General features: G+C 61.6%; 1 protein-coding gene across 1 annotated transcript in view; it reads left to right on the plus strand.

The window, feature by feature from the left end:
• The first annotated feature begins 7,748 nt into the window (after positions 1 to 7,748).
• The window catches only part of SGIP1 (SH3GL interacting endocytic adaptor 1), a 35,827-nt gene continuing 29,351 nt past the window's right edge, over positions 7,749 to 14,224 (plus strand). Inside the window, exons 1-2 of the mRNA XM_068953474.1 lie at positions 7,749 to 8,010; positions 8,141 to 8,185. Of these exons, the coding sequence (XP_068809575.1) occupies positions 8,176 to 8,185 (10 nt within the window). The 5' untranslated portion in view covers positions 7,749 to 8,010; positions 8,141 to 8,175. The remainder of the gene's footprint in view (positions 8,011 to 8,140; positions 8,186 to 14,224) is intronic.

The raw sequence follows: 14,224 nt of genomic DNA on the forward strand, positions 1-14,224 counted from the left end.
CCTGAGGCTCTGCTGGCTCCCGCGTTCGGGAAGGGCTGCGTTGGGGGCGCGCCGCAGCCGGACCCGCGCCGGCCCTGGGGAGGAGACGGGGCGCAGGCGGCCGGGGCTGCAAGGCCGTCGCCTCCGCTTGCGGCCCGGCCGAGGCGCCCGCTCAGCCCCCCATGCCCTCCTGCAAAAAAATACCCGGCGCGGAGGAGAAAGCGCAGAAGGGAAGGGATTTCCGCCGGCCCCGTCGTGCCGTTTCAGGGGCCGGAGAGAAGCAGGGCTGGGGGGGGACGCTCGCGACCCCTCGCGCCCGCTCTGGCGCCCGCCCGGCGTTTGGGGGAGGTGAGGATGGCGACGGTCCAGCCGCGAGCGACGGGCCGCAGCGGGGCTGGGCCGGGGGAGCGCGCCGGCAGCCCTACCTTGACGTCTTTGGATAGGGAGGAGGAGCCCCCCGGGCGGGCGGCGGGGCCGAAGCCGGCGGCGGGCTGTCGGGGCAGCGGGGCGACGCCGCGCGGGGCGCGTCGGAGGCGAGCAGCCGGCCGGTCAGGACGTAGGGACGGGCGCGAACCTGCCGGTCCCAGGCCCCCGGCTGCAAGGCCCCAGAGCCAAGGTTTCGCGGTGGGGAAAAGAGGGAAAACGAGAGACCCCCCCCCCCCCAACAGCTGCCACCGGCCCCGGCTTCCCGCCGTCCCTCCTCTCTCCTGCCCTTCCTCGCTCCTTCCTCCCCCTCCGCCTCCCGTGCGCCCTCGCGGGGAGCACCGGCACCGCCGCGGGGGCGCAGAGGCACGAACCCCGCGCACGCGGCACCCCTCCGTAGCCAACCCTGTAGGGTGTGCGCCGCGCTGCTGGGCACCACGCTGGGGTGCACCATGCTGGTGTGCACCATGCTGGCGTGCACCACGTTGATGTGCACCGTGCTGGTGTGCACCGTGGTGGTGTGCACCATGCTGGTGTGCACGATGTTGATGTGCACCACAGTGGTGTGCACCATGTTGGCGTGTACCGCACCAGTGTGCAGCGTGCTGGTGTGCGCCATGCTGCTGGGCATCACACTGGTGTGCACCATGTTGATGTGCACCATGCTGGTGTGCACCACACTGGTGTGCACCACGTTGATGTGCACCATGCTGGTGTGCACCACAGTGGTGTGCACCATGTTGGTGTGTACCGCACCAGTGTGCAGCGTGCTGGTGTGCGCCATGCTGCTGGGCATCACACTGGTGTGCACCATGTTGATGTGCACCATGCTGGTGTGCACCACACTGGTGTGCACCACGTTGATGTGCACCATGCTGGTGTGCACCACAGTGGTGTGCACCATGTTGGTGTGTACCGCACCAGTGTGCAGTGTGCTGGTGTGCACCATGCTGCTGGGCATCACACTGGTGTGCACCACGTTGATGTGCACCATGCTGCTGGGCATCACACTGGTGTGCACCATGGTGGTGTGCACCATGTTGATGTGCACCATACTGGTGTGCACCACACTGGTGTGCACCACGTTGATGTGCACCATGCTGGTGTGCACCACACTGGTGTGCACCACGTTGATGTGCACCATGCTGGTGTGCACCACAGTGGTGTGCACCATGTTGGTGTGTACCGCACCAGTGTGCAGTGTGCTGGCATGCGCTATGCCAGCTCCCACTCCCAAGCCGGTGTGCAGCGACTGGCATACACCATGCCAGCATGAGATCCAGGCTGCCACTGTCCCAGCGCGGCTATTCCTAGTCCTAGTGTATTCTGTTGCTATTATAGTGGTGACATGGCATCCTCATGGCTTACGTTAGCTACAGTTGGGGTGTTGCTGGTGGTTTGCAACAGCTAAGCGCCTGCCACGCGTTGCGCTCTGGGCCCAGCCACATGGGCTGCAGCGGTGCAGTATTTCCTTGCGGCATGCTGGGCAAAATTTGTTTTTTTTGCCGCTCACATTTATCTTTCCAAAGCAGACATTTCCAGGAAACTGGTTTCTGTTATGAGAGTTATTCATCCAATAACTTATCAGTGGAAACAGGATCATATGCTGTATTTTGAGTTGGACACAGCTTGCATTGAAAATACCCTTATATGTAAGGGGCTAATGTTGCTTTTGTTTACCCCAGGGTGGGTTACGCTGCCGTTTCCCAGCCCGGGGACCAGGTTTGTCGCCTATGCACAATATTTGTTTCTGGTGGGCGTTGGGGTGCCCTTCCCGCGGGAGCATCCCCGCTGGGATGGCCAGCAGGGCCCGGCGACGGGCTCCGCGCGCCAGCTGATGGCAACCGGTACTGCTGTCCCGCTGCAGCCACCCCCTTTCAAGGAACAGCTTGTCGTGGTTTAAAAAAATAATAATTACAGAGGAGATTTGGAGGTGGGACGCTCTGAGCCGAGGGACCCGCGCGGAGCCGCTGCCCCAGCTGCCGGTGCCCCAGGCCATGCACCCCCTTGCTCGAGGGGGGCTGCTGGTGCCACCGCCAGCCCGCCAGGTGCGGGGGTCCCGGTGCAGGCTCGGCGCCCACCCGCCCGCAGGGCCACAGGGACGTCGCACGCGTGCACACGGCCACGGCGACGGCAGGGGCAGCGGTGGCTTCCGGCCGCTCCCGGTCGCAGGTTGTTGCTTTGCTCATGCAGGCGGCCGGCTGCGTGCACAGCTGTACAGCACCATCTGCCGAGGCCGGGCAATCACTGCACGGGCTGCCGCCCCGCACAGCTGGAGCTGCTGTGCACACCTGGAAACAACCTGCACAGCTGGAGCCATTGTGCACACGGCGGGAGCCCCCGTGCACAGCTGGAGCTGTTGCGGGCACAGTTTGAACCAGCCGGCACAGCTGGAGCTGCTGTGCACACCTGGAAACAACCTGCACAGCTGGAGCCATTGTGCACACGGCGGGAGCCCCCGTGCACAGCTGGAGCTGTTGCGGGCACAGTTTGAACCAGTCTGCACAGCTGGAGCTGCTGTGCACACCTGGAAACAACCTGCACAGCTGGAGCCATTGTGCACACAGCGGGAGCCCCTGTGCACAGCTGGAGCTGTTGCGGGCACAGTTTGAACCATCCTGCACAGCTGGAGCTGCTGTGCCCAGCTGGAGCCCCCCTGCACAGCTGGAGCTGCTGTGCACACCTGGAGCCCCCAGGCACAGCTGGAGCCGTTATGAGCACAGCTGGAGCCAGTTTTGACACCTGGGGGGGGGGCGGGCTCTCCGCTCCCCTTTCACGCCACTTGGCCTTTCTTTGCCTCGAAACGCTGCCCGCGCCCCAGGCCGCCTGCTCGTCTGGTGCGGCCCCCCAGGCGGGCTCCTCCTCGGGGCGGGCTGCCCGGCGCCCCCAAATTCCCCCCTAACGGCAGCCCGCAGCCAAGGAGCAGCCGCGCGGGCTCGCTGCCGGCCCCAGGACGGCTGTAAGGGCATCTCTAGCATCGCTAAAGCAGCACGTGCACGCACGCGCGCGCACACGCGCGCACACACACCCCCACACACGTACGTTTTTTTTTTTTTTTTCCCATAACCTCATTTTAAGGCACGCCTGAGCTGTTTTGGTTGCAACCTTCCCAAAAGGAGTCAGCTCGAGGCAGGCAACTGTCAGAAAATTTTAGCAAAGGCGGTTGCGGCCTGGCACCGTTATTGGGACCGAGCAAGCAGGCCACAGGGTGTTTTTTTTTTTAAATTTATTTAACAGTTTAAAGTTAATAAGCCATTGCACCTAAGGGGGGGCGGGGGGGACAAACCCTGTTTGGCATACTGTCGGCTTCGGCCTGATGCAAAGATTCCCGGTTCGGTTTCCACTCACTGTTTGCTGCCCACACGGTATTGCAGTGTAATTTTTCCTATATAATTTTCTCTGGGGCATTGGGCAGAAGAGCCACGGGCAGAGCAGGCCAGCATCGGGGCAGGAACGGCGCACAGGACAGCACAGCGTGGCACGGTGCAGCACGGCACAGCGTGGAGCATGGCACGGCATGGCACGGCACAGCGATGCATGGCACGGTGCAGCATGGCACGGCGCAGCATGGCACACCGCAGTGCAGCACGGCACAACATGGCACAGTGCAGCACGGCACAGCATGACACGGCATGACACAGCACAGCATGGCACAGTGCAGCACGGCACAGTGCAGCATGGCACAGTGCAGCATGGCATGGCACAGCGCAGTGTGGCACAGTGCAGCATGGCACGGCGCGGCACGGCACAGCACAGTGCAGCATGGCATGGCACAGCACGGCACAGCATGGCGTGGTGCAGCACGGCAATGCACAGTGCAGCATGGCACGGCGCGGCACAGCACAGCACGGCACAGTGCAGCATGGCATGGTGCAGCATGGCACGGCACAGCATGGCATGGCACAGCACGGCACAGCACGGCACAGTGCAGCATGGCATGGTGCAGCATGGCACGGCGCAGCATGGCATGGCACAGCACGGCACAGCATGGCACGGTGCAGCACGGCAATGCACAGTGCAGCATGGCACGGCGCGGCACAGCACAGCACGGCACAGTGCAGCATGGCATGGCACAGCACGGCACAGCATGGCACGGTGCAGCACGGCAATGCACAGTGCAGCATGGCACGGCACGGCACAGCACGGCACAGTGCAGCATGGCACGGTGCAGCACAGCATGGCGCGGCGCAGCATGGCGTGGTGCAGCACGGCACAGCATGACGGTCCCTTGGCTCGTGCTCCGCACCCAGCCGGGCCGTGCTGCCGGCGTGTCGCGCTGCCTGCCGGCCTGGGCCCCGCTGACACCAGCCGCGGGCTGCTTCAGGGCGCTGTGGCAGGGGCCGCGTGCCTGCCGGCGGCCCCAGCCCACGTTTCCCCCTCCTGTTCCCCCCCCCCGGTTTGCAGTCAGGTGTCGGTGGGTTGCTCCATCCCCGGGCATCCCCGCGCCGCAGAGGACGAGCGTGTGCGCGGCTTAAAAGGCAGTGTCAGCTTTTATACGTGCATATATAAAAACATATATATAAAATACCATGTCACCCATAACACTAGGTGAATTATAACCGCCGGGTGCTGATAACTGAGCGGCGAGGGGACGAGCGACGGCAGCCGCCCTAGGGCGGACGGCAGCCGGAGCAAGGCCACCTCCCTCGGCGGCTCTCGGGAGCGAGGGCCCGTGGGACAGCGCTGCGACGGGCGCGCGGGCGAGCGTCACCCCGCACGTGCAGGGGCACCCGGCCGCCTTCGACTTCAAGGTGCCGGCTGGCGGCCGCGGGGCCGTGGCTGGGAGCCAGCAGCACCCGCAGCTGGGGCTCGTCTGCCCCGGCAGGTGCATCCCACCCGGAGAGCTGGATAAGGGTGCTGCGGTGCTCAGGTGAGGGGGGCAAGGTGGGCTGCTCCTGCTCCTGCTCCTGCTCCTGCTCCTGCTCCTGCTCCTGCTCCTGCTCCTGCTCCTGCTCCTGCTCCTGCTCCTGCTCCTGCTCCTGCTCCTGCTCCTGCTCCTGCTCCTGCTCCTGCTCCTGCTCCTGCTCCTGCTCCTGCTCCTGCTCCTGCTCCTGCTCCTGCTCCTGCTCCTGCTCCTGCTCCTGCTCCTGCTCCTGCTCCTGCTCCTGCTCCTGCTCCTGCTCCTGCTCCTGCTCCTGCTCCTGCTCCTGCTCCTGCTCCTGCTCCTGCTCCTGCTCCTGCTCCTGCTCCTGCTCCTGCTCCTGCTCCTGCTCCTGCTCCTGCTCCTGCTCCTGCTCCCTTGCAGGTGCATGCCCCCCCGCTCCCTTGCAGGTGCATGCCCCCCCGCTCCCTTGCAGGTGCATGCCCCCCCGCTCCCTTGCAGGTGCATGCCCCCCCGCTCCCTTGCAGGTGCATGCCCCCCCGCTCCCTTGCAGGTGCATGCCCCCCCGCTCCCTTGCAGGTGCATGCCCCCCCGCTCCCTTGCAGGTGCATGCCCCCCCGCTCCCTTGCAGGTGCATGCCCCCCCGCTCCCTTGCAGGTGCATGCCCCCTGCTCCTGCTCCTTGCTGTGGGTCTCCCTGGGGTTTGCTGCCTCCTTGCTGGCATTTTGTTTGTGTCTGTGTTTTAAGAGCTCATGCTGCGCTAACACACTTACTTTCTCTCTTTAAAAGTGCCCTACGTGTGTTTTCCTGGACCTGCTGGGGAAGCGGAAAGCGCTGTCGGGCTGCTGTCGCCCTCCGCCTGCAGCCTCGCCTGCCGCCGCTCCGGCACGCGGCCGTCAGCCCGGGAGCTGCCCGGTGCCCGCTGCTGACCGGCAAAAGCTGCGGTTTCCCAGCGCGCGGGGGGTTATAGCATCGCCGCGGCGGGCGCGGGACCGGCGGTGGGCACTGGGCCGGCCTCGTCCCCTGCCCACACGTGGCGCTTCCCGCGGGCCGGCCGTTCGGTGGGCAGGGGCTCGGCCGCGGGGCGCAAGGGGTTGCTCGCTGTCCGAAAGCGTGTTTCACAGGCGGCCGGGGAGATGCTGAGCTGTGCTTAATCGCGGCCTCCCGCGGCTCGCCAGGCTGCCGGCGCGCGAGGCCGCTCCCGCGGGAACTCCGGCTTCGCCCGTACGAGCACAAACGTAGGCGCCGACCTGTAATCGAGGGCCGCGTTCGTGCCGGCGGGCTTTGTCGCTGCCGTGCCCTGGCCGGGGCTGAGGCCGGCGGATTGGAGCTTTATTTAGCAAATCCGTCTCCGCTGCGCCCCAAAGCCGCTCGCGCTGGCCGCCGGCCGGGCAGGAGGCACCGCGGGAGCGGAGGCCGAGCCGGCGCGTGCCCCGAGAGCGTGGCTCTCCTGAGGGATGAGCGATGCGCTTGTGTGACTCACTTCTCCCCCTTTCCCCCCCCCTTTCCTTCCCCCCCCCCCCCCGCCCCAAGGCTGTTGCCTCGGTCGGCTGCCGTTTGCACGTGGGCTCCTGCGGGCGGGTGACCGCGGACGCCTGCCCGCGCGCGGCGAGCCGCTGGCCGCCGCTGCAAGGGCTCCCCGAGACGGTGTGGGGGTTTTTTTATCATTATTTTAATGTTTTACAACGTTTTCCCGCTTTGGTAGCAGAGGGTGGCGAGCGGGTGAATCTGGGCTGGTCTGGGGGCCAGGTGCGAGCGGTTCCCGCTGGTCCAGGGCGATGCAACTTTCCCCCCTTTTTTTTTTCTTTTCCCTTTTCCCTTTTTTTTTTACATTTTTTCCTGTTTGCCCCCCCCCCCCGGTGGCTGGACGCGGATGGCCTCTGCGTCGCCGTCCCCGAGGGTTGCCTCTCTCCCCCAGGGCCGCGTTTGCAGCGCAGCAGCCCCCCCCACCTGGGGGCCTGGGCGGCGGGCAGCTCCCCCCGCCTGCCTCGGGGTGGGGGGGGGGGGTCTTGCGGAGCGACCAAAAAACATCTCCTGCGGGCAAAAACGGGGCTCCGGGGCCGAAGGCGCACCCAGCCCCCGAGGGGTCGCTCGGGGCGAGCTCTGCCCTGCAGACCTGGCTCGCTCGCGGGTGCTCGGATTTTCTTTTTTTCCCCCCCCCCTTTTTTTTTTTTTCCCCTTCTCTCCTTCCTCCTTTCCCCCCCAGCTACCGCCGTTTGCCCCCGCGCTGAGGCCCTCCCCGTGGCGTCGGGGCTGCTCCGGCCCCAGCCCGGTCCTTGGGGGGGGGGGGGCCCGTGACGTCAGCGGGATGCGGGATGCGGCCGCCGGGATCCCGGGCGAGCGCCCTCTGCGCGCTCCCCGCCGCTCCCTCCCTTTAGCATTCATTCATTCATTTATTATTAATTAATAAATTAAATTCAGGCGTTCCACTTGCCCTCCTCTCCCGAGCGCCCGCCTCACCCGACAGCGCCCGCTCGCCCCGCTGCCTGCGAGGGGATTATAGGGAGGGGGAAGTGCGTCACTGGGTGCGGAAAGGGGTTACGGATTTGGGGGGGGGCTGGTGCGCTCCCCGGGGCGCTGCGGGCGCGTGACGAGGGGCTCGGCCGCGGCGCTCCCTCCCTCCGCCCGTCCCTCCCTCCCTCCCTCCCTCCCTCCCGCAGCATCCTCCTGCCGTCCGGGAGGTGACGGAGCCGCAGCAGCACCCATGGCCTGCCTGCAGCCCCGGCACCCTGCCGCCCCCCCGCGCGGCTAATTAACCCCCGGGACCCGCGGCGTGTGCGTTGCTGGTGGGTTTGGGTTTGTTTTTTTTTTTTTTTTTTTTTTGCATGTGTCTTTTTTTTTTTTTAATTATTATTTTTAAGGGGTTTATGTTCAGCATCTGGTAACTGCACCCGTATTCCCCTGTATTTTTCCCAGGCTCCTTGGAAACTGAGGAATGCAATTCTGCCACCATGATGGAAGGTAGGTGGTTATACGAGCGGGTCTTTCGGGCCGGCCGGGCTTCTCGAAGCCGTGCGGGGGGGAAGGGGGGGCGCTCGCAGCATGTGAACCCTTCACCTTTTCCTTTGATAATAATAATTAAAAATATATATATTATATAGACATATATATTAAAAATCCTCCCCCTCCCCCCATTCAAACCCGAACATCCCCCCCTCCCCCCCCCGCCACGGCCAGCAAGCCGGCAAGCTGGCGGATGACGATATAATATCCCGTATATCGGATTATTTGCCGTTGCATCCTCGGTTCTGCGCAGGCAGTTCGGGATGTGCAGACGTCCGGTTCGCCAGCGAAACGCTCGCCCCCCGGGCTGACGGAGGGCGAGCGGGCGTCGCGCGAGCCGGGTGGGCTAGTCGGCGGTCAGAGCCGTTAAGCATCGTTTTTAGCGTTTGCGTGGGAGCCCGCTTCCTCCGTCTGAGGTGATGCAAAGAGGATAATTTTCAGCGTTACCCCTGTGCCCAAACCGGGGGGGGGTTTCTAAAGCCTGGTGGTGGCAGACGGGATTTTGTCTTTTTTTTTTTTTTTTTAAAAAAAAAAAAAGGGTAGCTTGATGGATGTGCATCTCCCTAACGGGCAGCACGCATATTTGAACTTGAGGCAATTTTTGCCGTGTAGCGTCGCCGGTCTGAAGACGCAGGCCCTTGGGAAGGGGGGGAAGTTGGCTGGCGGCTCACTGGGATGCGAAAGGAAACGAGGAGGTGGTACGGGCCCCAGGGCGGTACAGGACGCGTCGGGGGCCGCTGCGGGAATCCGAGCCTGATCACGCGTGGGGAAAAGCCCCCGGGTGTTTCTTAAAGACATTTTAACCCGTGTTACTTGTCTCAGCCGTGTGTGAAACTGTTTTTTATGCCTGGTCGAGTAAGATGCAGGGAAATAAGCTTTTTTTTTTTTTTTTGCTTTTGTAAAGCAGAGCGGATGCTTCGCGGCCCCCAAACCCCCAGCGACCCTCAACGTCTCGCGGTCCCGGAGGGGGGCCGCGCGGCCGTGCCCGGCCTCGGCTTGCCGTGTCGGCCGAGCCTCAGGAGCGCGGGCGGCGTCGGGGCCGCGCGCGGGCATCGCTTCCCGCTGGCTGCCGAGGAGGGACGGCCCCTCTTGCTGGGCCTGGCGGAGAGAGGCAGGGTCACCTTTTCTCCAATGTTCTTGCGCTTATTAAAAAAAATATATATATACATATATATATATATAGTTTTCCATGATCTGAGACTCATTAAATTGCTTGGCATGTTTTTCTGCAGTTATTTCCCTGCTTATGGGAATGTAGGAAGGAAGCGAGAAGGTGGAATGAGATGAAATAATTAACACATTTGATTAATTTTGGAGCAGTTGGAAGCTGGTTCTGTTTGTGGAGCGCCGCAACTTTTGGGAGCGGTGTCCTGTTGAAAAGCACTGGCAGCCTCCAGGCACATAAATGCACGTACATATGTTTTAAGGAGAGGACGCTTTACAGAGGTCTCAGCTTAGGCTCGACCTACAGGTTTCAAACCCCCAAGAAACACCTGCGGCTCCCTGCAGCGGACGTGTTGCAGTGGTGGGTGCGTGCTTTTTTTTTTTTCTTTTTAATGCAAATCGTTTGCAGCGTTTCTCACCGCACCGTTGGTATCCGGCGCTGGGAAGCGAGGGCCGAGGGCGGCGAGCAGCTGGTCCCGAGCCGCCGGCGGGTTTCGCTGTGCTGGGCCCGGCTCGGGGACGGAAATCTCTCGGCTTCACAACCGCGAGGCAAAAAAACGACCTGCAGCAAAAGCCTTTTGCGTGTCAGAACGAGGCCTCGGGCTGAGACTGCTGCTGAAAAGGCTCCGGCGCTGGGGTGCCGCTTCGCACGCGCCGCTAGAGATAGGGCGTGTGTCTGGAGCTTCCCTTTGCGGCGGCTAAATAACCACCGCTCGGGGCAGCGTCACTAAGGCGAGCATCCCGGCGCGAGAAGGAAGGGACTTACTTATCTCCTTTTTCAAATCTGTTGCATCTCAAACGTACTGGAGGTATTTTATGCAGCTTAATGAAATTTTGAAATCACTGCTGCAACACGTCAGGGAAGCCAGTCGCTCTGCAGCGTTCGAGAAGGTTAGGCAACCGGGTGGGGGGGGAACAGCCGTGTTATTTCAGGGGAGGGAAGAGGTTTTTCCCCGTAGGGGCCGGTATGCGCCGCTTTCCCGAGCCCTCGTGGGGCGCTGGCAAGGGCTGGGAGAGTCTTTCCGGGGGCAGGCGGCTTTCTGCAAGTCTCTTCTCCAGCTGACTCTGCGCCCCTTTCCGGGGGACCTGGTGATGGTGGAAACCACGCGCGTCGTCGGTCGGGTCGAACACGGCAAAACCGCGGCAATGGTTTTCTTCTGGGCCTGCTGCTGTTGTGGGGCCGAGTGGGTCGTTTTGGGACCGGCGGCATGTAAGGGTGTCTAACGGCGTCCCGTCCTTGATGGACCAAGAGTCCCGGCTTGGTTATATTTGAGGTGGCCCCGTTTCCGCGAGGCGCTGGCACGTGCTTGGTGTCGCCGCCTGACCCGGCGAGGAAGGAACGCGCTGGTCGTCTTGGACGAAGCCAAGAGCAGGTCCGGGCCATGGGGGGGGGGGGAAATGATAGCTTAGAATCAGGCTTTTATCCCTCGTCTTTGGATCTTCAGCATGAGATCTGAAGAAATTAAGGCTGAGAGAAGCGATGTGGCTGGACACAGTTTTGAATTAAGTGAAGTTCAGTTACGGGCTGATGTTTTCGGGTTTTTGAAGCCGGTGGCGGCGGAGGAACCGGCCCGTGCCGCGTGGCCGGCGCCGGGCGATGCTTTCCCGGGCCGCCGAGACCTCGGGGCCGTCCGCCAGCGAAAGGCGCGAAGCCACCTAGCTCCTTCTCGAGGAAAATGCTGCCTTCTCCGGCGCCCTGGAGCGGACTTCGCCGCCGCGAGAGGGGACGCGTCCCCGACGCACGCGCTGGGCGAGCTCTTCCTTTCGAGAGCTGTTGAGAGGGGGAAAGGGAAAGGAAGGGGGGGGGGAAACACAGCCCCAATCTCTTCCCATCCTCCACCTGCATGCCGCAGGGGAATTTCAAGCATCAACTTGAGATTAATGTCATCAGGCGTGGGATGTGCTGAAACGACCTCGCAGGGAGGTTGGGGGTAGGTTGAGCTAAGGAAGAGCCGGCTCGCCTTGGGAAGGAGGGTGGAAGCCGCCTTCGCCCTGCGCCGCTGCTTGTTCAGGTCCCCGCGGCCTTTCGTACGCCCCCCCCTTTTTTTTTTTTTTAAGTTGGATCTATAGAAACCGCTCGAGAAGGCGTTAAAGACGCGCCCTGCTATCGGATTCACGAGAAGCGGCGTCGGGCTTGGAAAGGCGCGCGGGGCCGTGCGGGGCGGCTCGGGGCCCCCTCCGCCGGCCCTGCCCCTCGGGGGCTGTGCCAAACGTCGGCCCCCGCGGTGCGGTTTTCGCGAGAGTTGAGCCAGGAGCTCTTGTACCGGCTGAAAACGAAAACCAAACGAGGCGCAGAAAATAACCCGTCAAAACCTGCCTTGAACACCCCGAAAACGCTCGGTCGTGAGCTGGTTGGCAGCGGTCGGTGGAGGGATGGAGGCACGGCTCTCCGGGCTGCTTTTCGCTCCTTTCCCAGGGCTCCCTCTCCTCCGGCTCTTACTATTTCCCTCTTCACAGGTTTTCGGCTCCTTTAACGTTTTGGGGGAAGGAGCCTCAACGAAGGCAACGCTGCCGGAGCAGTCCTGGTGGGACGTGGACGTGCCGGAGGATGTGCCCCTTTGGGCAGGGCACCCGCTGCCGGGGGAGCGTTTCTGGCCCCCGTTGCACCTCCCGACTCAGCGCTGCAGGGTTTTAGCCCTGGTCTCAGCTGTAGTGCCGGAGATGCAAGAGAAGAGAAGCCTGCATAATTTATTAATAATAAGGTCATTAATACTTCATGTCTATGTAGCTGCTTTCACCTGGGGACTTGCAGCTCTTTCGGGCGTCGTCATTGTTCCTCGGACAGGGCAGTAGAGGTGTAGAAGCAGCTCAGGCGGTGGGTTAAAGGCGGCCCGGGAAGGAAGCCTTTCCTTTGGGTCCGCTCTCCCGCGCTCCTTTTCGGTTACGCTATCGCCACGGTTAATCACCGCTTTAAAATCAGGGCGTTTGGTCGATGGTAGACCGCGGGAGCAATCGGGAGGTCGGAGCAACCGGGAAGAAGCGCCTTGTAGCACCTTATTTTGGGTGTAAGTTTTCGCTGCGTGCAGATGTGAATGCTGTGTTTTTGCTGAGGGCTGGTCTGGTTTTTTCCGGTCACGTTGAACGTCACCAGATCGGGCGCTCCAGGGAGGTGGCGGGCGGGAGACGGGGCCACCCCTCGGCTTTGCCCTCCTCCGTCGCGCTGGGATGGCTGGGCGCAACTACCGAAACGACTGCCATAGCACTTCTCCTGAAAGCACTTACTCTCAGAAGCGTTAATTCTTGAGGCTTCCAGTCACTCGCAGGTTTTAAGCGTTTCATCTTCAGAGCCAACGAAGCCCATTAGCGTTTTCACTCGTGTATAAAAGCCTCGTTCCTGGAACGGGCTCCCGTCGGGAGCCTCCATCTCCGGGCACGGGCCGGGGGAGCTACCAGCCCGCCGCGCGCTCGGCTTTCCCTTCCCTTTATTTGCAAAATCGGACATAAGGTTTTGTGGAGGGTCACACAGATGTCTTCTGCACCTGGAAGGCCTGGTGGTTTTATTTAATTTTTTTTTTTTTTTTGACTATGGGATAAGTGGAAGACTATTTCTTGGTCTCTCTTGGTTTGCGGCGATTTACGTCCTTCTGATGTGAAATATTCTTCAGATGTCCAGTTCTGTTAAAGAAGGAAAATGAACTGATGTCCTGGCTGCAGTTTCATAATAACAACAAAAAAAACGAACAAAAAACCCCGTTATGCAGGTAGAGGAGCAAGAGAGGCTTTCAGCTAACTTACAGCCCCGAGGAAAAAGCTGCTTTTAGTCGGAAGCCAGCGTGCGTTATCTGGCAGCTGTCTGACGTTTGAGTGCCCGTTTAAACGTGAGCCCTGGATCCACCTCTGGAAGCCACGTGGGGCCACGGGCGTCCCCGTCGCACCGTGGGATGCGAACGGGGCCACAAGTGACCGCTTGGCCAGGGGACGTTCTCCAGGTGCTGCTTCACGTGTCTTAGCCGAAGCAGGATGGGTATTTTTAGAAAGGCTTCAAATGTCAATGCAAAAACTGCTTTGACGAAGAGCTCACCACAACCTGTTCGGAGACTTAATTACCCTTGCCGTTAAAAACGTGCCCTTTATTTCTGAATTAATCTCAAGATCTTGTTACGGCTCTGCTGGAGCGAAGATCCCGTCGCCGTCAGATCCCCGTCCTGGATGCCAGCGCTCAGACCCCGATGCAGCTGCTTCCTGGCCACTTTTGTTGCTGTACTAAATAGATTAAGCTCCTGCCGGGGCCGATCATCTTAACCATTCCCGGTCTTGCCGCGGTTCTCATGGCTGTTTTGAGCCGTGGGTTGGTTTCTGGCATCGCCCCCGAAGCGCCGAGACGGGATCCGACCTCGCGGCTCCTCCCTGCCGTCCACCGTCTGAAGGGGACCATCCGCCTCGTGCCCAGGGCTCCCCGCCAGGGTCCCGGCGCCGGGGCTCTGCTCCGGGCAGAGCTTGGCGCGCTGCGAGCTCTTGGTAGATACGGCCCCAAGCGCGTCGCATCCGAGCGATGGTGCGTCCTGCGTCCGGTTTATCAGCTAGCTCTGACCGCTCCCTGTATCCGTTCTCCCTGTTCTCCAAATCCATCATGACCACGCAAAGACCGGGCAACTAGTAATTCATGTTTTGTTCCAGGCTGCCGCTAACAGCGATGATGCGGATAACGCTGCCAGAACATGGAAGGTAATGCTATAAACCCATGTAGTTTATCATAATCCCTATTTCCACATGTTCTCGGTGTGAAACCTCCATCTCCTAGACAGTGATGAAGAGCGCCATCATTGGCCAACATCAAAAGGTGGTATATTCAGCGCTCCCAAACTGTGCTATTTATAAGACTTAACAACTTGG

This window comes from Struthio camelus, chromosome 8 (genome assembly GCF_040807025.1).
Source record: "Struthio camelus isolate bStrCam1 chromosome 8, bStrCam1.hap1, whole genome shotgun sequence".
Taxonomy (NCBI): domain Eukaryota; kingdom Metazoa; phylum Chordata; class Aves; order Struthioniformes; family Struthionidae; genus Struthio; species Struthio camelus.